We start from the raw sequence: 23237 nt of genomic DNA on the forward strand, positions 1-23237 counted from the left end.
GAAGATAGAATGAAGCAGAGCAGGAGGAACCAGAATGATACGGGAATTATGGGACAATAAAAACTAATTCAGGGCCCTCCCTGGTGGTGCAAGGTGTTAAAATGCAGCCCTATAAAGCTCTCTAATGCCACTGAAGCAGGAGTTTGATCCCTGGGCAGGGAGCTGACCCACATGGCACGGCAGAACTCCTGTCTTGCCCGCTGCTCCCCTCCACAGTGCATTTCATTCAGTCTGCCTGTTCTGCTTCCCACTCTGTCTCTTGTGAATCCTTTCACCCCCTGCACCTCTGGCCTTGTACCTAGTTCTTGTATGTATACATAAATAAACCTTTAAAAAGATTAATTCATAGATAATTATGTAGAGTTCCATCCCAAGCACTTAAGCAGACTGTATTCTCACCAACAGTGTACTAGGGTCTTTTTCTCCCCCCCTTGTTTCTTCAGTTTTATTTTTTTTAATATGGACCATTTTCACGGGTGTGAAACCACTTCACTGTGGTTTTGATTTCCATTGCCCTGTTGATAAACGATGAACTTTTTTTTATGGGCCTTTTGGTTATTTGCATTTCTTCTTTAGAGAAGTGCCTATTTAGTGCTTCTTTCCATTTCTTTGGATGGATTTGTTTGTTTACTTTTTGTTGAGTTGCATGAGCTCATTGTCGATCTGATCTTTAATATCGGTCCCTTGTCAGATGTACGGTGTGCAAATATTTCCTTCCACTCAGTAGAGTGGGGAATGGAGAGCAGAACAGGCAGATCTTCTGAAATAAACTGCTGAGAGGAGCAGCAGGCAATCTAGGAGTGGTCTGCCACACCATGGAAGTCAGCTCCCTGGCCAGGGGACAAGTGCATGCTGGAGAGGCTGAGGACAGCTTCATAGCATGGGCTTTAACCCGAGCCAGCAGGGAGGCCTGGTTCTTACCGGTTTTGATAATATTTGTATTCACTTGGATTTCCTTTGTAGATAACTCTAATTAACATGTGAATAGTTAATAATAGCAAGTATTTTCCCCTCACTTTTGCTCTGGTATTATTGTCTAAGATCTTCTCCACTACAATGCTGAGGGATTGTGGGGGAGGCCAGCACCCTTGTCTTAATTGGAATATATAAGGAAACATTTCTTATGTGTTAATGGAGTAGGATTTTTGGTAGGTATCCTTTATTAGTTAAGGACATCTGATAGGACATTGCTCATGTTCTTTTTCTTAAAAATTTTTGCTAAAATCCTGTCAAAATTTTCATTTTTAATCTTTAATTATCATATGTTATTTTCCCTGCTGTTTTTGTATTAACTCTGTTTAGCTCTTTTTCAAATTTGTTTTCATAAATAAGATTTTGGGTTTTCCATTGTTATTATTTTATTTTTAAAACGATCTTAAACATACTAATTTTCATCTCATTCAGTTCCATTTCTATAAGTTCCTGGGGCTGTGATCCTTCTTTTACTGTCTATGTTGTATCTCACAGTAGGTCTTTCTTTTCTAAGTGGTTTGTGATTTTTGGTTGACCACATTTCAGGTTTCATCTTTGGGAATGATATGAGGGCTAGGATTCAGAAAAGTGTTCCTTTAGGGTCTTTTTGGATTTCTTCAGTGTGTTTTCCCCTCTAAATGCCAGTATTATTTGACACCAGTTTTTACCTGTTGCTTGGCTTGAAGATTTCCTGGGTAGTGTACATTTCGACTCCTGATATGGGCATTAAAGTTTCTCTTCCTTGCAGAAGGCTTTTGGGAAAAGACTCAAAACTTTTGCTGTCATTCTGGGTAGTTTTTCTTTAACCCCTGAAAATACAACTTTCTGAAAGTCCTAGCTACGTGAAGGTCTGAGTTCCACTTCCCAGTACTCCCTTTCACATAGGAGTTCCCAGGAACTCCTATGGCACCGGCTAGTAGGCCCTACAGCACTAGCTGTGTGCTTAGAGTTCTGACTTTCAGTTCTTCCTTTTAGTCCGGTGAAATTCTCCTAATTTCTTTGTGCTCAGTTTATATTTAAAATGCTGCAGTTTCTTTAATGTTTGGAAGTTTTTGTAGCAGTATGGATTCTATGGTAACTCAGTTACCATGTTCTCAGAAGCCTCTGTTAGAGGGAGTAATCTTCCTCTCCTCCCAAAGGTATACTCTAATCCTTAGAATTTGCGAATGTGTTACCTTACAAAGTAAATGAGGCTTTGAAGATGTGACTAATTATCTTGAAATGGGAATCTATTTCTGAATTACCCAGGGGAGCCCTATGTGGCAAGAAAGGCCCATATGAGACAGGAGGCATAGGCAGGGGAGGAGGTATGATTGGGCAAGGAGGTCATAGTTTTAGGATGAAGATGCTTACTTTGAAGATAGAGGAAGGAGCTAAAGGTCAAGGAATGTAGGGACTTCTAGAAGCTGGAAAGGGCAGAGATAATGGGTTTTCCCTTAGAGATACCAGGAAGAGTGCAGCCCCTTAGAGATACCAGGAAGAGTGCAGCCTTGATGCAAGGGATTCGGTCTCAGAGATATGAAGCAGTCACAGCCACTGCAGCACGAGTTCAATCCCTGGCCAGTAAGCTGACCCACATGGCACAGCAGACTTCTCTTGTCTCCCCACTGCTCCCCTCAGCAGTGCATTTTGGTATATTTGCCTGTTCTGCTCCCAGCTCTGTCTCTGGTGAATCTTCTTACCACCACCCCATACCCCCCCCCAGCATCTGACCCTGTACCCCAGTTCTTATATGCATAAATAAATAAATATATTTTTTTAAAGCACACAACCTTACTGATACAGATTTTAGCTTTGTTTAGACCCATGTAGAACTTCAGATCTCCAGAAATTAGGGTATAAATTTATATTGTTTTAAACCACTAAGCATGTGACAATTGATTAAAGCCATAATAGAAAACAGATATACCTGGGCCTTCCCTCATGGCGCAGCAGGTTAAAGCACAGCACTGGGAAGGTAGATGTAGCCCCTTCAGGGTGAGTTTGATCCTGGGTAGGGAAGGTGACCCACATGGCTGGCAGACCTCTTCTGTTGATCTGCCTGTTCTACTCCCTACTCTATCTCTGGTGAAGCCTCTCATCACTTCTGCACCTTTGGCCTGTACCCCAGTTCTGTATGCATAAATAAATAAATAAATCTGTGAACAAGGAAAACAAAACAGATACCCTTTTCAGTATTTTTCAGGGAGGGGTGTCTAGTAGTAGAAATGGGGAAAACATGTTAGAGATACTGCAGAGTGAGTTTGGTAAGAATTGCTCTTGATAGACAGTTACATAGAAGGATGTGGTTCTTCTCTCATTGGAAAACAAATGAAAGCAGATAATCATGAAAAGTCTAGATAATGCTTTCAATAACAGCAGAATGCCATTTTGAGAGCTGGAAATTCTAAGAAGGGATAAAGTACTCCTCCTTTCTTTTAGTTGTAGGACTTATTTTTCAAAGGGAAAAATCTCATTTCTTCTTATTAGTAAGCTTATAAATTGGCAGTGAAGTGAGAAGAGGATGGTCTCATTTTTTGAAAAGCTGCTCTTATAAACAAAGAATTTGGTTTGCTGGTATGGTTTTGACAAGGATACCTGGATCTTTCAGACAAGGTAAGGATTCCATTAGTGGTAAAATGTTAGCTAGCTTTCTAAAGGTCAGATTCTTGACTTTTCTAAGTCCAAATATGTAAATTGTCCTGTTTTATTTTTCTAGGGCCTTTGTGACAAAGCACCAGAAACACAGTAACTTAAAAGCAACAGGAATTTATTTATACAATTCTGGAGACCTAAAGATTGAAAGTACAGTGTCCATAGAGTTCCACTCACCCCCAAAGAATCTTTTCCTTGTTGCATTTGTTTTCTGGTGACTACTGGGATTGCTTGGCATTCCTTGGCTTTTGGTGGCATTTCTCTCTGCCTCTGTGTGTACATTGCCTTCTCTCAGTATATCCATCTAGACTTCCTCTGATGCTGTTTTATAAGATGCTTTTATTGACATTTAGGAATCATCCAGTAATCCAGGATAAACTCCTTTTTTGACCCTTAATTTTGTTATGTCCCTTCCCATACATTCATGCTTTTGCTCTATGAGTTAATATTCCCAGTTACTTATTTTTTTTTTTAATCTGTTCCTTTTCCTTTACTCCGTCATTGCAGTCTTTGTCCTGGGCTATTTATCTGTTTTTATTTATTTATTTATTTTTTAATGATTTATTTATCTGTGCATACAGAGCTGGGGTACAGGCTCAGGGGCGGTGAGAGGCTTCACCAAAGACAGAGCGGGGAGCAGAACAGGCAGATTGATGAAATACACTGCTGAAGGGAGCAGTAGGAGGGTCAGGAGAGGCCTGCCACGCCATGTGGTCACCTCCGGGGCAGGCGGGAATCGAACTCACATGCGGAAGTGGCTTTAGCTTCTCAGTGCTGTGCTTTAACCTGCTGCGCCACCAGGGAGGGCCGTGTTTGTTTTTTTTAACTTATCATTTTTTAAAAAAATATAATTATTTTTATATCATTTTGACTTTTTCCATCTCAGTTTATCTGGGTATTTTAAAATTATTGTTCTATTCTCTGACCCACCTTATTACAGCAGTTATTTGTCCTTTGAAAACTTACGTTCTTTCCTACACTGACTTTTAGGGAGGAGATCAGCAAACTATAGCTCATGGACTGCAGCTGTCTGACTACCCATTTTTGTATAGTGTGCTTGCTCAGAATGGCTTTCCATTTTTAAATGGATGGGGGAAAAATAAAGGAAGGAAGAGGAGTATTTTGTTATGTGGGAAAAGCATATGAACTTAAATTTTAGAGTCTGTAAGTGGAACTGTATTGGAACTCAGCTCTGCTCTTTTGTTTATATATTGTTTGCTGCTTTTGTGCTGTAACTGTGGAGCTGAGTAATTGTGGCAGACCATGTGATCTACAAAAGCCTGATGGGAAATAGCGGACCCTTGATAGAGAAAGTTTGACTACCTTTGTTCTAGTAGGGATATCTTACCACTGACTTTCAGTGAAAAGTGGTCACCAACTGTTTCTTGAGGAATATTTCACTTGTGGTAAGAGTTTGGTATGTTAGGTAACTTTTATGTATCGTGTTGTTTACGCTTCTGATCTTTTCGGCCCTAAGACTCAAACAAATGCAATAGAGTGATGATTCTGATCCTGATTTTATTTGAATTTGGAAATAGACACCCAGTACTTGAAGTTGGCAAATGTGATGGTTAATTTTATATGTCAGCTTGCTTGGGCAGTGATACCCCATTGTTTTGTAAATACATTGTTTTTTAGATGTGATTAACTTTTTACTTAGTAGGCAGATTTAAGTAGAATATCCTTTATAGTAGGGTGGGTGTTATCTAGTCAGTCAAAAGCCTTACGAACAAAACTGAGGTTTCCTAAGAAATAAGGAATCCTGCCTAAAAACTGCATTATAGAAAAAAAAAGATGTGGTATGTGTAACGCAGTGAAATATTATATAGCTATAAAAAGACGAACTCTTGCCATTTACAACATGCATGGATGAATAAAGTCTTATACTTTGTAAAAATAAATCAGACTGAGAAAGACCAGTAATGTGTGTTTTCACTCATAATGTGTTACATAAACAAAACAAAACAAATAAATGAACTAAATAAAACAAACTTTTACTACATAAGACCAACAGAAATTAACAGATGGACAGAGGGAAGGGAGGTAAATGACAAAAATGGTGAAGAATAGAATTGAACTTTTATGGTGAATTTAATGTAGCATATTTTATAAAGCACTGTTATGTAGATAAAAACAAGATAGAAATCCTGCCTGAGTCCCTAATCTATTTTATGAAGTTTGAATTTGCTAGTTCCCACAATATTATGAACCTATTCCTTAAATAAATCACTCTCTGAATCTATGTTCTATTGCCTCTATTTCTCTGGGGATCACTGATTGATATATTAGGTTCCTGTGATGTGTTGTAAATGTAGACCATCTTCAGTATTTGGCACCCCAGCAAGCTAGGGATGCAAAATTTAGCCTTCTCCTCCCACCAAGACAAGGCTTGGCCCTGTGTCTCACATTTCTTTCTTTGTAACTCCTTCAGGCTTCTGACTTTTATATCTCATAAAAAGAATTGTTTTATATTTGGAGTCCACCAAGTCAAAAATAAGCTTACTTGTGAAGGGACAGAGGGCTTTTTCTCACTCCCCTTGAAGTTGTGAGAAGACGTGAGATGACAAAAATAAGATAGAAGCAAATGGACCTGCTGATAAGAGGCAGTTGAAAAAAACCAGGACAACTAGACGTGTTTCTGGGTGGCAAAAATTGTGTGATTTTTTTTTTCTCTTTGCTGCTGTTTCTGAAAACAAAGGCTTTCTGTGTATCCTAACTGCAGTAGAGAACACCATGTCCATATTGTTCTGTTATTCTAAAGATAGCTTCTTTCATCTTCAAGTTTTTCCTCTTTATAATAAGTGGATAAAAATACAAATAGTTGCTGTGTCTGTCCAATTTAGCAGTTTTATTTGTATTTCTCTATGTGCAAAAGTTTTATATACCAAAGGCATTTATAATTTGTGTCTAATAAACTGTCACGATATACATGAAAAATTACACATTTGAATAAAAATTGCATAATGGTGGTGGTTTATTTATATTTCTAAACAATATTTATTAGACTTTAAAATTATGCTGGAAAGTATATTGTGTATGTTTTGATTCCTCCTAACTGGGTATTACATTGTCAACATGCACCAGAAGTGATTCTGGATTGAATTGAAAAAAAAAACCATTTCCTTTTTTGTTCTAAGACCCAACTCCTCCCTCATACAGATGTAAAGGTATATCATCTGTCAGTTGATTATACTCTGTCTCATGATGCTTATTTGTTATTTTAAAGAAATTAGTATGAGGTTTATAGGTGATAATCAATTTTGAGGCATGTGACTGCACTTGGTTTTGTTTTGTAATTATATAAATAAAATGATAGAATAGGAAAGAGTTTCTTTATGTGCAGAATATAATTTTCCATGCATTGCTAAAATCTCTTAGACTCTTTTCATTGGTGTTTCAATGAACTGGAGAGTTAAGACCCCTATCTTTTGCATCCCTACCTTGCTGGGGTGCCAAATACTGAAGATGGTCTACATTTACAACACATCACAGGAACCTAATATATCAATCAGTCATCCCCAGAGAAATAGAGGAAAATAGGACATAGATTCAGAGAGTGATTTATTTAAGGAATAGTTTCAATGGTGTTTCTCTCTGTGTATATGTGTATACATACATGTATATCGAGAGTAACATATAAGGTATACATTACATGTATATGAATGCTATATATGTATATATAGAATACAAAGTGTCATCTCATGCAGTTTGCTTTGGCAGTAATTTCACAAGAAGTTTCAGTGTTCCCATGGACAAATTCTGTGATAGGCTCTAGGATGCAGGCAGGTAAAAAGATGGGGGTCTTAACTCTCCAGTTGCTCTCAATATCCTGGGAGAGACAGGCTTGGAAATAAAAAGTGAGCATTCCTCCAGGAACAGATGGCCAGAAACAGGAGAGGTTAATTTACTTGGGGGAAGAGGAAGCATTTAGAGCCCAACTGGACTTTGAAGGAAATATAAATTATTTCCATGTGAAGAGATCACTATGATGATTGTTTGAGAAGTTTTGAGTCTAGCAGTTCTACATAATGCTATTATTTCAAAAGCTTAATTAACAATAATTCTGCTTAATAAGCTAGACAATCTCCAGGGTGTCATAAAACATTTATAAATTATTGTTAGTTTTATATATATATATATTTTAATAATAATAAATTTTTTAATTGACATTGTGTTATATAAGTTTCAGGTATGAATCATTAAAAATCAACCTTTGTGTATACTGTAACTGTTTTTTATTAAAAAAACACGATTGAGGATAAATATAGTTTGTTAAAATAGTACTACTATTGAGATCTTGTGTACATTCTATCAATAGTAGTATTAGAATCGTTTGTAAGATATTTAAGTTAATGACTAACAATTGTTTTGACACTATTTTAATTGACGTTTTACCTTTCTCTTCACCCTACTTCCCTCCTCCCCTGCCCATTTCCACCTCTTCTGGTTGTTTCGCAGTTGGTTAGTCTGTTGCTGATTGGCATCGCTGCATGGGGCATTGGCTTTGGGCTGATTTCCAGTCTCCGTGTGGTGGGCGTGGTCATCGCAGTGGGCATCTTCTTGTTCCTGATCGCTTTAGTGGGACTGATCGGAGCCGTAAAACACCATCAGGTGTTGTTATTTTTTGTATCCTTTTTTGAAAGTACGAGTTTTACTTCAACAGCGTTTGTTTTTTACCAGTTATTAATTACTGTTTTGATAATGACAATTAAAATTATCCTTAGGAACTTAATTGGCAAGCAGCAAACTTATAGCAAGTCCTGTTATTTGTCCAGCTAACAATGGGAACATTTCTTCGTGTGAAGTTACTGTGCGTCTTTGTCCTCCTGCTTTCTCCTGGTCTATATCAGGAATGTAAGCTGCAGGTACACAAGTATCCTGTTGATGTATTTGTCAATTTAGAATTATACTGAACTGATTTAGTGACCTCTAAGTTCCTTCCTACATAGGCATATTTAGTTGAGAATTTTAGTGGTGTGTTTTGGACAATATGTGAGATTGATGCCTTACCACTTGGCTACTCTACCTTTCTGCTTATACAAGGAAAGAGTAGGGTGTGTGGGTTTATTTTTACTAGTTTACTGTTATGTAAGAGAATTTTTACTTTATCCTAAATGAAATTAGACAAAATAGTTAAATAATTGTCAGCATCATAAGTATTTTTTTCATATGAACATATTTGCAGTGTACTGTTGAAATAATTGTGTTTATACTTTCCACATTTTCTCTAAGTATCACTTGCAGGGTGGATTTCTTCTAGTACTATCTAAAGTTGTCAGTATTTCAGTTTCATGTTGTTTTAAGAGCACTTAGATATATCCTTAACTTTTAATTCTCAGTACATGATTATTCTCCTACTTGTCTTTCTTGTTCAATTTTCTGTATCTTGTGCTTGTTTAGCCCTGAATGAGGAGCAACAGGTAAGCAGAAAATTTTTTTCTACTTTATAATACCATAAAGTATGAATGGGAGTAATAGGGACAAAAATTGTAATATGAAATAATTTCTTCTTGCTCAGAATGCCATTTTATTCTATGTAGCTAAAATCGTTTGTTCTTGACTATATTATGTGGCTGAGTGGAGCCCTAAAAGTCCGTCAGTTGTTGCCATATTTTTTTGTATCCTTTACATAGAATTTTGCACTCATTGAGTAAAAAAGCATTATCACAAAAAGATAACTGTTCAGTCTTTCTCCACCATCATGCAGTGAAACATTTGCTTCAATTTACTTGTAGTCCCAGTCTAGCAATTACTGTTTTTAGATTCTAGTTTGAAGAGGAATATGGGTTTCTTTCTGGGAGCAGTGGAAAATTTATCTTGTTCTATTCTGAAAATATGCCTTTGAACCAAGTGCTTTTAAATTGCATGTAAAATTTAGTACTTCATTTTTAGCATAGAAATACTGCCTTAAATTTTGTTGCAGGTTGAGGTACAAGTATAAGTCATTGAAACATTTTGATGGAGTAATAAAGAATATACCAGTACTGAAAGTTGTAGGCTCTAACTACATATTTTATGTATTTATGACTTATTTAAATATATATATATTAAATGCATTTTCTAGGGTCAACTTCTAGAAGTTGGCTGGAACAATACAGCAAGCGCTCGAGATGACATTCAGAGAAACTTAAACTGCTGTGGATTTCGAAGTTTTAACACAAATGACACCTGTCCAGCTGTAAGTATAAAGTATAAATTTTTTTTTTTGATGTATGACATACAAATGAATAGTGGATGACATGGAAGATAGGCACTTTCTGATGTTGAACTGTATTTTTAAAGTGTTTTACATATATTACATTATATTTTATGTATACTATTATATCATCTGCCTGTTCTCAAATACCGCTACCTGATTGTACTGATTTTCCTGGGCACTGGCACACACAAATCTGTTGATTCTTTGTCTTAGTTATTTCCCATTCAGTTCCTTCTAATACAGGTTGTGAAAGAAAATTAGTAGTAGATCAGCCTTAGAGATTCAGAGAGCATAAATATTTAGGCTTTGAAGCATATCAGGTGAGTAGGAGGAGAAGGGTCTCTATTAAGGTTGGCTTCTTAACCATTTCCAAGGTAGAAGACATAGACCGCCCCTCTTGTTTCTTTCCCTTCTTCCCCACCACAAGTTGGTGTCCTCTGTTTGGGATCTGAGTGGTGACTGGAGTCATCTTGCTGTGCCAGGCTAGACCTCCATCTTCCACTTGGCTCTAGATGAGGATGGAGTCAGGAAGCTCTGTTGTAGGAGGTTCACTTATGCTCATATTTTGGAGAAACTCCTGTAATCATCTCTCTGAGCCGTGAACTGCATTTCTACTCCATGAAGTTTATTGTGAAGTGATACCCTCATAAGGGTATGTGTTAGTTTTTCATTACTGTGCAACATTGTCACAAAATTGATGACTTAAAATAACACCCATTTATTATCTCAGTTTCTGTAGGAGAGGCGTCTGGTTATAGCTTAGGTGGGCTCTGCTCAGATGCCATGGGATGAAATATATTTGTTGGCTGGGATTTCAGTCTCATTTGAGTCTTAGAATCCTCTACTAAGCTTAGTGGTTGTGGGCAGAATCCTACTCTTACGATTATAGGACTAATGAACTGTTATTTGCTGGTTGACTGTCAACTTCTTGAGGCTGCTTTATTTGCTACTTGGGCCATGGGGGTAGGAATGATGGGAATCATCTTAGAATTTTGTACGCTGTTAAATGACCACTAGTTATATGCAGGACTCCCAGACAATCTTTTTTATATGAATCTGGTTTTTATCTGCTCTTAATAAATGTATTTTGAAATCAAAGGTCTTTATTTTTAATTGATGCAGAGTTGTGTTAAAAGCAGCCACCTGTGCTCACCATGTGCTCCGATAATAGGAAGATATGCTGGAGAGGTTTTGAGATTTGTTGGTGGCATTGGCCTCTTCTTCAGTTTTACAGAGGTATGTGCACAAAGCTCAATCAATCCATTTCCTCCTTTGCCATGGGAATTCTTATTTGGTTTATAAAAAAGATTTATTATATTTATTTATGCATACAAGAACTGGGGTGCAGGCAAAAGGTGCAGGGGATGAGAGGTTTCCTGAGACAGAGTAGGAAGCAGAGTGTACTGAAATACTAGTGTACTACTGAAATATATGCTGAGAGGAGCAGCGAGTGTCATATAGGTCAGCTCCCAGGACAGGGATTGAACTCATGCCTCAGTGGCTGGCAATAGGTAGATAGTTCTGAGACTCAAACCCTGTGTTACAGGGAGGCCCAGGATTCTTGTCCTATGTGCTTAAAGGACATGGCATTTTATTGTTGTGTGACATTTAACTTTTGTGACATATTGATGGCTATTTTCATTGGAATGTGGTATTTCTATAGGGGAAGGCTTGGTTTGGATTCAGAAAGCCTAATAGATTTAATACTCACTTTATAGAGAGTGAGATGCTTGCTAATCAGTTATGCAAAGTTTAATAAAAAAAAACTTTTAATAAAGTTTAAATAAAAGGAAGAGAGTTGTCTGAGTTATCTCTTGGGTCTCTGATATTTCTAGAGTTGTATATAAATTATAGCTTTAAATTTAAGTTTGGAATAGATAGGGCCCATTCATGGTTTTATATTTATGTTAATGTCTTAATTCACACATCCATATGTATAAAGGTATGCTTTGAAAAATTACCTTGTAACACTATCTCCCAATTCTCTTTGTTCCTAGCCTCCAAAATCTATAAGGAAAACTTTTTAAAATTTGTTACCTATATATTTTATACTATATTAAAAATTGATTATTAAAGCATTTGATATATATTTATATATGTAAGCAAAACCATGCGTATATCCGATATTTTTTGAGGATTATGGAGGTCTTCCTCATTGTCTGTTGAAGTTCTGAATAATTGTGGACTTTTTTTTTGATACATCTAAGTTGGCAACATGTATCAAAATTAAATTTTTTCTTTAACATACAAGTTTTTTTTGTAGCGAATATAACTAAAATGGAATCATAAGAATGTTTATTATTGTTTATAATAGAAAATTTTTGGACCAACTGTTTTCTTCAATAATGAACTGGTTAAATTAAGAAATTCAACAAATAGTCACGAAATACACTGGTTTAAAAACCTAGTTTTACTGCTTATTAACTATGTGAACTTGGGCAAGCTACTTAACCTCTCTGTGCTTTTGTGTCCTTAGCTTTAAAACCTGGAATATTATCTCCATTTCATAGGATTGTTGTGATGATTATTTTAAAAATTTTTGATAGATATTGCCAAATTGGTAATATTTCACCTGGTACTACCAATCTGTAGCCATTAATAAATTGCTGATGTTTAAGGTACCTTGTGATGCTCTATTTAGAGAAATGGTAAGACCTTTTTTACTGCCATGTTCGGATATCCATGTCACACTTTTGTTTTAGACAGATAATCAAATTGTATTTGTAAAGTAATGCAGTAAATAAGTTTGAGTATGTAACTATGAATTTGGGGAGGCTTTTGTAGAGGTGAAGATGCATTTTAAAATCAGGAAAATTTAAGTGTTTTATGGGGTTGTAATTGAAAGCATTTAGCTTTTTAGTTATTTAATTTTCCACCTTTATTGTATGTAATTTTAAAATCTGTATTCTCTATTTTTTTTCCTTTGGATACATCTCATAAAATAAAAGGTGACTTACTTAGTGTAAGAATATTGTAAAAGGTTTTTGATAGATATTGCTAACTTGCATTCTAGTAAGATTCTATCACATTTTGATTTCAATCACAAATGCTGAATATTTTTACTTTTAAAAATATCTGTCAGTTTGACAGATAATATACTTCTATTTGCTCTTTTGAAAACATGACTAACTAGTGAAGCTGACCACATAGTCATGGTTTTTGACCATCTGTGTTTTTTTGCTTGTGAGCTTCCCACTCTTATTGAGGCCCTCTGGTTTGCATGTATTAAATTAAAATAGTGTATACAAAAATGGGGAATTTATATAAAAATAGCAAATGGGCTTCCGGCCTAGAATGAGGGTATGATGTAGTGTGCATAAAAAAGTTGGCCCTATGAGCATAAGGGAATTAGAAATTCAGGTGCATAAGAATGTTGTCCACTTCCCTTTGTTTCCTCCTTCACCTCCCTTGCTGTCTCTTTTTTTCATTCCTCATTCTATTTGATGTCTTCATTTGTTGTCAATTTCTTTGGCATTTACTTAACTATTTTTTATTATTGAAAACACAGTATTTTCTACTTGTCGGTTGTCGGGTAATGCTTTTTTTTTTTTGCATGGGGTATAGACCAGAGGTATGGAGTGGGGTGTGAGAGGATTTACCACTGTCAGAGTGGGCAGAACAGGCAGATCTACTGAAATACACTGCTATGGGAAGCAGTGGGCGAGACAGGAGAGGTCTGCTGCATCATGTGGGTCAGCTCCCTGGCCGGGGATTAAACTCAGGCCCTCCAGGTAATAAAGCTGATACTTAATGGTAGGCCAGGGTGGCCTCTGCTTGTCACTGAATTCTGTCACCTTTTCCCTAAATGGTTTATCTAGGTGATTTTATATATAGAAGTATATGTATCTATATACGTATGTACTATATGTATATAGTTTTCAGTTTCATTGAGGTACAGTTGACAAAGTTATAAGACATTTAAAGTGTACAACTTGATTCTATATTTGAATACATTGTGAAAGGATACCTCACCCTATGTAGTTAATTAAAACGCAGCCACGTTTCCTTATTTTTTTGGTGAGAACAAGTTAAGTCTTACTCTTTTAGCATATTTCAGTTATGCAATGCAATTTTATCAGCTGCATTTTGATTGTTTATATGTAATATTCATGTATGAACTATATTATGCATACACATGTGTACAACATATGCATTACCTTATATACAATATATTGTATATAATATTAATGTAGAACACATTATATATGTGTATATATTTTTTTCTAGTTCATTTTCTTTTTTACTTTCAAGAATAAAAAAGTCCATACTTGAGTATTATCAGCAAAGTGAAGATAAAAATTAAAGTTAGCATTCAGTTTTTAAAATATTTCTCCTGACACTCTTTCCTACTTTGTGTATTTTTTTTTTCACTTCTCTCTTGTGTGCTGGTTGTGATTTTGAGTTAAGATCTTTCAGATCCAGCTTGAAAATGTTTCTGTGCATCATTTCTTTCTCTTTAAAACATGATTTTTTTTTGTTATGAAAAATTAAAAATCTAGTTGGAGAAAAACTGGAATGAGCAATCTATATATATCTGTTAGACTCAAGAGTTATCAACATTTTGACAAATATGGTTTCTTTTTATATCCAAAGTTTATTTTGAGATTTTAGTTCTTTTGAGCCGTTCCATTTTCTTCTCATCAGATCATGCCTTTAGTTTTGCCTTTCTTAAAGTTAACGCTCTTTTTTAAAAAAGGACTTTTTTACAGAACTGTTTTATTAAGGTCACAGCAACACTGAAAGGTACAGAGATTTCCTGTATTCTCCTTGCCCCCACAAATACCTAGCCTTCCTCATAATTACTCAGCAGAGTGATATATTTGTTACTGTTAAGGAACACATTTTGGCATATTGACCAAAGTCATAGTTTGCATTAGTGTTCAGTCTTGGTGTTCTATATTCTGTGGGTTTGGGAAAATAAATAGAAACATGTGCCCATCATGATAGTATCACACAATATTTTCACAGCCCTAAAAATACTCTGTGCTTTGTTGGTTCACCCCTACCCGGCTGATTTTCAAAGAGCAATCCATTAAAAATTTAAACTTGTCTTAGATTTTTATTTGTCTTTTACAGAATTCTCTATATTTTGTGTAACCACTTTCTCTTGAAAACCAGCTGGACATTTTACATAACTTGCTATTTTCTGGACAGTTAGTTTTGTAAATGAGAGTAAACTCTCATTTAAGAAATTGTTTCTCAGGATTCCATAGAGCCTCCGAATTTGAAAGGGTGCATTTGAAGAGCTGATTTCCCATCATTGAGGAAATGGAAAGATTTGATTTGAACTATTTATAATACTTGAAAATAAATTTAAAGTCATTACATCTACATACACATTTCTATGCTTGGAACTGTCTTTGGGTGACCACTGTATACAGGATGTACACAGAGAATCAGCAAATTCCTGGTCAGGTCTGGTTAAAATTAACGTTGAAAGCCTTTAAATCATGAGCACCATTGAAAGTTTAAAATGCAATTATTATCTAACTTTGACTTACTTGTATTTGGGGCATGGCCACCTTTCAAGCTCTCCCTCAGAGTGAGGAGAACATTGTGATTCAGCAATGGACAAAGAAAGAGTTTTTCCCATTTGTCACTTATTGATGAATTTGGGAAGTTAAATTTTGGTAAAACGTGTCACCAAGTTATGGGTGTTAAATTTAGCCAGTTTCTTTGTTTTATTTAAGAACTGTAAATTATACAACTGGCATTTATCCAGGGATGAAAATGGAAATATTTAGCCACATCAAAAATTGTAACCGGAAAGCTGGTGCCACAGCTCCAGGGTTTGGTCAGGGAAATGGTTTTGTGGGTAGGTTGGAGACTGGGAGAAAAGTAGCTTTGTGATGAGTGTATAAGTATTTCAGTATATTAGCAATCAGAGTAGGTTAAATGGCAGGGAAATGTTAGTCTGAGGATGACCAGTAGCACGTCAGACTGCCATATAAAACCACATTGAGAGCATGAACTCAAGGTTTGAACTCTTGTGTGCTTGTGTGATTTTTACAGTTACTTAACCTCTCTGTCTCATTCTCTCACTGGTAAAATAAGGATAATGATAGTCTATCACTGTGGAGTTGTTGAATTTGTAGTACATGGAGTGCAGACTGTCATAGAGTGTTTTGTGTGTGTTAAGTAAATTTCTTTTTCTCCCCATCATACAGAATTCACACCAGATTTGCCACTTCCTTAAATTAGACATGTTGCTCCTTGATTCAATTTGCAAACCATTGTTCCATCATCCCTTGCGTGTAGCTATAAACATTGCTAGTCATAAACTTTACAGTAAATCAGTTAATTGTGTTCAGTAGACAAAATTTGGGTCATAACACACGTTTCTAGAAATAATTTAAGGGGTTAATGAGTAGTTATGAATATTTAATTTCATTATGTTGCATTAAAATTTGTTTTCTTCGCAGTCTATGAATTTTTGATTATTACAATAAATCTGGGCCCTCCCTGGTGGCACAACGGGTTAGGATGCAGCACTGCAAGCTAGTCGCAGCCACTTCAGTATGAGTTTGATCTCCCAACCCGGAGGTGACCCACATTATGTGGCAGACCTCTCTTGACCTGCCTGCTGCTCCCCTCAGTAGTATACTTTGGTCAGTCTGCCTGTTCTGCTCCCCACTCTATTTCTGGTGAAGCCTCTCATTGCCCCTGCACCTCTGGCTTGTTCCCCAGTTCTTGTTATTTTTTCTGTGAAAAAATAAATCTTTAAAAAAAAATCTATTTTGAAGTAGCAGAAGTAGAATTCACACATTTCTTAATTTAAAAAAAAAAAGTTACGCTGGTTAACTCTTAGTGAACCTGGCATGGGAAATGGCACAGTAACAACTTACTACTTTTCTAAATTTATGCTGCCTCCCCCATCCCCTAAGGTAGGAGTTATAACAGTTCATATGATCTGTGTTTTCAAAATAGTTATTGTAGGATTTTTGTTACTGCTTTAGTTTTATTTATTTTTGCATACAAGAGTGTAGGCCAGAGGTGCCAGTGGTGATTCACTGGAGACAGTGGGGAACAGAACAGGCAAATGTACTGAAACACATTGCTGAGGGGAGCAGTGGGTGAAGCGAGAGGTCTGCTGTACCATATGTGGGTCAGCTCCTTGCCAGGTATTAGATTCAGGCCACTTCACTTTATCAATTGAAGAATTGATAAATTAAACTACCATCACTGTGGTAGTGCTGAGATTTAACCCATAGGCCACCAGAGAGGCACCTTGCAGCATCTTTTTGACTGTGTTTCCCCTGCTGCTGTTATCATATTGCCTTTTCTTTATAAATATCTGGTTTTGCCCTTTCTCTTCCAAGAACTCTTGTGCATACGTCGTGGAGTCTATCCAGATAATCTTCCTATATCATGATCTTCAATTACATCTGCAAAATCTCTGTTACTATAAAATGACATACTTGCAGATTCTGTGGGTTATAATGTGGACATCCTTGGAGCCATTCTCTAATCTACCTCAGTGTTCATGTTAATTTTTCTTAGGGTCTCTCGTTTGGGTTCCTAGTTTTTAGAAGAGAAAGTAATCTCTTCCCCTTTGAACAAACAATACAGAGTACTTTCAAGGCTTCTGGGTTATTTTATTGATAAGCTGAATATACACAGCCATTAACCTTCTCTTTCTTCTCTCTTTTTTCTATTCCAGATCCTGGGTGTTTGGCTGACCTACCGATACAGGAACCAGAAAGATCCTCGTGCTAATCCCAGTGCATTCCTTTGATGAGGAAACAAGGAATATCTTTCATATTCTGATCTTGTTCACTTTCTTTGACTTTAAAGTTAAGCTAATTTGCCTGTTTAAGGAAACAGTATCTGAAAAATTACATTATTGACAGTGGAAGTATATATTTTTACTCTTATGTTTCTCTAAATGTTTTTCTTTTTCCATTGCTGAAACAAAATTGAAAATTGTGGTCTCTGAACCTCAGTGGTACCTGTTATCTACTGTATTCACAGTGTCTGGCACTGTCCACTGTGGCCTTTCTTAGCATTTTTACCTGCAGAAAAACTTTGTATGGCACTATTGTGTTGATCATATTGTGATCTAAATATACATCTCACTGGAATAATTAATTGTAGCGCTCTGCTGTTGTAGATAGTTCCTGTTGGAAAAAAAGAGCCGAAGTTTATTAAAACCAGAAAATATAAGATTCTATTATGTTAAGTTCAGTAAGGGGAATCCAGATTCCCAATTTTTTTTTATCTTTATAGGAAAGATGTATTGTGGTGAAAATTGTTACTATAAAAGTGATAATTTAGTTATAGTAGTCTTTTATGATTACAGTTCTATTAATGTATTTTAGAAGTAGCTATGTCATGATAGTGTGGCTTCTTTTTTTGACTTTTACAGGTAAGTACAAAGGAGAGATGGCCTCATGAAATGTTCTGGTGTATACCATTTGCCTTCAGCTTTCAAAATGGAATGAATTTGACAAAGTCAGAAAGTATATCTCTATATCTTGATATTCTTTTATAGTCCAAAAGACTGCATTTTTAAACAAATTACTATTAATGCATTGGCCCACGTAGCAAAAAGATATTTGATTATCTTACAAATTGTTAAATGCCTTTTTCATGAAATTTCTCAGTATTGTAATATCAACTTGTCAAATCCAAGCATAGATGAATGTGATTTCCCATAATTTGAAATTGAAATAGTATTGTGGCTATGTACATTATGTTAAAAAATTAAAGAGCAGGACCTTCCTTTGTGTATAATTGTTTGGATTAAAGAAAGTAATTGAAGAATTGATAAATTAAGTGAAATGAAATTCTTTTTGCCTTAGGTTCTCATTAGTTGATTTAAAGCTAAGTAATGTTATTTTAGTGTAAAATCAAATCCTGAAAATGAACTTCTAGCAGTAATATTTTCTGGTAGTTATGCATATCTTTTGTTGAAATGTTTCATTGTTTAATTTCAGTGTTTATTCTTCATGGTGAGAAAGGTTTTTAAAAGTGAAGTCACTCATTCCTTCTAGTTACTAAAATTTACTGATTATTTGACTTGCATTTTATATAATATATTGTATTTTATGGGTAATTGTCTATTGGGCTTTAAACATGAAAGATGATGAATGGTTAATCTGTAAAATTTGAGCATTTTATAAATATATTACTTGCATGACTGGAAACCTGACTAATCGTCCTAGAAAACTGAATTCCCGTAATAGCATTTCCATGGTGATGTGGGCAAGAAAAATAAGAATTTCCCTATGTTCTTCTGAGATACTAACTGAAATCACCTGTAATAAAAATTCTAAGTTATTAACTGAAATCACCTGCAATAAAAATAGGATTAACAAGAGAAAAAAAATTGAAGTTTATTAGCATGTATACTAAAGGATGAACCTCCTGAGGTCTTCCCAAAATGTGTCATTTGGCATGAGGATTATTTTAAGCTGAGTTTAGTCAAGATCCTGCAGGTTTAAGAAAACTTTTTGTGCTCCATTAACTATCAGAAAGAATGAAAATTGCTAACATTACTCAGCTTATCTCCAGAAATAACTTTACTATTGGAGAACATAATTATATGGAAAAACAAAGGTGTGGTTTACCCAGTGTGTGGTATTTTCATCACATGGACCTCCCTCCTCTTTCCTTGAACCTCCTCCATCCTTCAGGCGAGGATAAATACCTTCTTTGTTGTTTTTTTTTTTTAAAGATTTATTTATTTGTTCATACAGAATTGGGATACAAGCCAGAGGCTCAGGGGCGGCGAGAGGCTTCACCAGAGACAGAGTGGGGAGCAGAACAGGCAGAGAGACGAAATACACTGCTGAGGGGAGCAGCGGGTGGGTCAGGAGAGGTCTGCCACGCCATGTGGTCACCTCCAGGGCAGGCGGGAATCAAACTCATGCGGAAGCGGCTTTAGATTCTCAGTGCTGTGCTTTAACCCGCTTCGCCACCAGGGAGGGCTGTAAGGCTTTATTTTTATTTATGCATACAAGCAATAGTGTCTAGGCCAGAGGTATGGGGGTGAGAAGATTCACAAGAGACAGAGTTGGAAGCAGAGTAGGCAGATTTGCTGAAATACACTGCTGAGGGCAGCAGTGGTGAGACAGGAGAGGTCTGCTGTGCCATTGGGTCACCTGGGTCACCTCTCTGGCTGGGGATTGAACTTGTGTTGCAGTGGCTGCTGATAGCTTCATAAGGCTGAGGCTTTAACCCCTTGCACCATCAAGGAGGCCCAGATAAATACTCTTTTTTTGCTCCCATATATGTTAGCATTTCTCCATATATGTGTGTGTGTATAATTTAATATATATATAATACAATTAAGTTTTTCTTTTTCTCCTGATAATCTGATGCTTATTTGATTACTTGTTCATCCTGAGATGAACCTAGCGAGTAGGGAGGCATTTCCTATACCTTCAGTCTCACACAGAGCTCTGGGTAACCCTGACATGTTCCCACTTGGACCCTAAGTTGAGATTGTTAGTAATATGTTTAGACATAGCTAAATTCTATGTTCTTTTAGGATTTTTTTTTTAATTTCTGTTTGTTTTATTGTATTTTGTACTTTGTATGAGGTTCTGGAATCTCCAGAGTATTTTTTTTGTTGGTGCAGTTTATGTGGCAAAAAGACTACTCCAGAGAGTGGGTCTTTACCTCTATCTATCTCATCATGGGTTTGTGCACTAATCAGCCTTATTTGGATCAAGCTAGTTAGAAATTGAAACCCGGGAAACATGAGTTTTCAAGGCTACCAAACTATGGAATTACAAGAAGAGATAGTAACTGACAAGTCATTCACATTTTCAAACACCAAGAGCATATCTTACCAGTTACTCTGCACTTCCTATTCTCACGACTTGAAGGTGCTAGATTTTCCAGACTCTTTCAGGAGATATCCTGCGATCTTTGCTAGTGTCTGTGTGCAGAGATACATTATGCAGCATATTATAGGGTCCACTGGAAAGACCTCTGAATAGTCTTCCCTGAGAACCAAAGGATGAGCCTGCAGAAGCCAAGCTGACCCTGGGATAACAGGAAGGGTCAAAGCCCCGCTGCACAAAAGTGCTGCTACAGACACAAGGCTCAGAGGTTTAGTTTCAGATCAGGATCCTCAAGTTACAAACTTGGATTTGGCTTAAACTCATACGCTAGAACTTTTTCCTTCTAAAGTTAGTATTTATTTTAAAAGATGAACTGTGCTGGCCCTCCCTGGTGGCGCAGCGGGTTAAAGCACTGCACTACGAAGCTAAAGCCACTTCCCCATGAGTTCAATTCCCGCCTGCCCCGGAGGAGACCACATGGCGTGGCAGACCTCTCCTGACCCGCCCGCTGCTCCCCTCAGCAGTGTACTTCGTCGATCTGCCTGTTCTGTTCCCCACTCTGTCTCTGGTGAAGTCTCTCACCGCCCCTGAGCCTCTGGCCTGTACCCCAGTTCTGTATGTACAAATAAATAAATCTTTAAAAAAAAAAAAAAAAAGATGAACTGTGCTACTTTTAAAACATTTATTTTACTCCCTGTGTACACATTCTACTTAAGGGACTGTTTCTCAGACTATTTACCTAGTTGCCTTTGATGTTCAAAGTAAAGTTTTAGAGAATAAAATGCTAACACAAAGGAAAAACTGGTAGATTATTATTTCTAGAACCTGAGCTCATGTAGCATGAATTCATTTCAGATCCTGTGTTATCTAAGCAGGAATGAGTTTGGTATGAAAACCAGTTCTACATATTCAACTCTAGTAACATGCTGCTGAATGGAATCTTTCAGAGAGAAAAGAAACCAGAAGTGTGGGTTTTAGTTCTTAGTTTCTTTAAGCCAAATCCTTTTAACAAGTTTTCTAAATATTTGGTTAGCTCTGCTTAAGTGTATTCATTCCTTTGAAATGCTCTGAGTACATAGGTGAAACTATTTCACTTTTTAGCAGGTAAAAAAACAAATCACTTTTTTACAGGGTATTTCATAGGAAAAAAATACACTTCAAGCATCGTGGTTTTACAAATATGATTTGCATCCTAGTTGCCTTATTAGAAATGATAATAAAGTTCAGGGCTTTTTCAGGCTCTGGATAAGTGAGGGAATTGTATGAAGCTGTTCTTAGTACGTTTGGATAGCAGTTACTCTTTATATCCAGCTCTCTATTCTAGTTGACATGCAGTATACATCCTTGGTGAATGTCTTCTAAGTATTCTTAGGGGAACCTTGAGAGTTGGAAAGGAATTTCCCACTATCCCTCTGGAATGTTCCCAGACTGGTCAAACAATCAAATCAACATTAGAGAGATTAGTAGGAGGAAAGAAAAAAGTAATTGCATATGGAGAATCCATGTGGATGTGAATTTTAAAACCAGTGGGACAAAATGACACTGTATATCCTGAGCAAAAACCAAATGGGGTAAAAGGGTAGAACGTCAAGGAGAGAGAACTCTTTTGGTGAAGGCCACGTGATTTTTTTTTTTTTAAAAAAAGATTTATTTAGCATGCAGAACTGGGGTGCAGGCCAGAGGTGCGGGGGCGGTGAGAGAATTCATCAGAGACAGAGTGGGGAGCAGAACAGACAGACTGATGAAGTGCACTGCTGAGGGGAGCAATAGGGCAGACAGGACAGGTCAGCCACGCCATGTGTGTCACCTTCTTGACCAGGGATTGAACTTGTGCTGAAGGGGCTGCGGCTAGCTTCATAGTGCTCCATTTTAACCTGTTGCACCACTGAGAGGGCCCCGCCACATGATTTGTAACTAGATGTTTGCCTTTTCGTTCAACTAATAGAAATGTTATTTCTGATAATACCCCCAATTCTGGATTAAATGTCTAAATTTCACCCTGTTTGGTTGTAGTGTAGTGAAAACTTCTGTGAGCCTGCAAGGTTTCTATTGAGCTAAGATTGAAATAATGAATGTGCCAAGTGACACAGCTTAGGAAGGCTTGTGGAGGCCTATCCTTCAATAACCAGCAATGCCTTTAACCCCACCAGAGAGAAAGGGAGAGGGAGAAAAAAGAAAATAAAGCTTTTCATGTTGACATTTTTCTTAATTGACAAATCACAACGAGGTAGTAACAGCTATTGAAATACCTCCAGTTTTGATAAAGGGCAAAAACCACACTCTACGGCACCAGGCCCTTTCTTATCTGCTTTCCTCAGAAAACCAGCTTTGGAAACTCATTTTCAAATGCGGGCTTCAGGGCATTGCCTGTGAGTTAAAATGTGTATGAGAGGAGACCAAAGGCATCTCTTGGAGGGTAAAACCATATTTGCTGACTCCATGGTCTTGCTTTTCACAGGTTAATCAGGTCACAACTTGACAAGTGGTCTTTTAGATCAGGTGACTACTTGAACTTCCATGTGGGCCTCCTTGGTGAGGGCCTGAAGAAAGTCTAGTTCTTATAGAGATTGTTCTGGTCTCCATTTTCACCAGTGATTGCTAAAGATCAGGACCTCAGTAGCTATTTAGGATTACTGAATATG

At 36.7% G+C, this 23237-nt stretch overlaps 1 protein-coding gene across 1 annotated transcript in view; it reads left to right on the forward strand.

Annotated features, from left to right (window-relative positions):
* Positions 1-18038, forward strand: part of TSPAN13 (tetraspanin 13) — a 32341-nt gene extending 14303 nt beyond the window's left edge. The window contains exons 2-6 of the mRNA XM_004676738.2: positions 8065-8232; positions 8946-9026; positions 9671-9784; positions 10928-11041; positions 17466-18038. Of these exons, the coding sequence (XP_004676795.1) occupies positions 8065-8232; positions 8946-9026; positions 9671-9784; positions 10928-11041; positions 17466-17540 (552 nt within the window). The 3' untranslated portion in view covers positions 17541-18038. The remainder of the gene's footprint in view (positions 1-8064; positions 8233-8945; positions 9027-9670; positions 9785-10927; positions 11042-17465) is intronic.
* Positions 18039-23237: the final 5199 nt, after the last annotated feature.

The sequence above is a fragment of the Condylura cristata genome, unplaced genomic scaffold (assembly GCF_000260355.1).
Source record: "Condylura cristata isolate star-nosed mole 26May11 unplaced genomic scaffold, ConCri1.0 scaffold00005, whole genome shotgun sequence".
Classification (NCBI taxonomy): domain Eukaryota; kingdom Metazoa; phylum Chordata; class Mammalia; order Eulipotyphla; family Talpidae; genus Condylura; species Condylura cristata.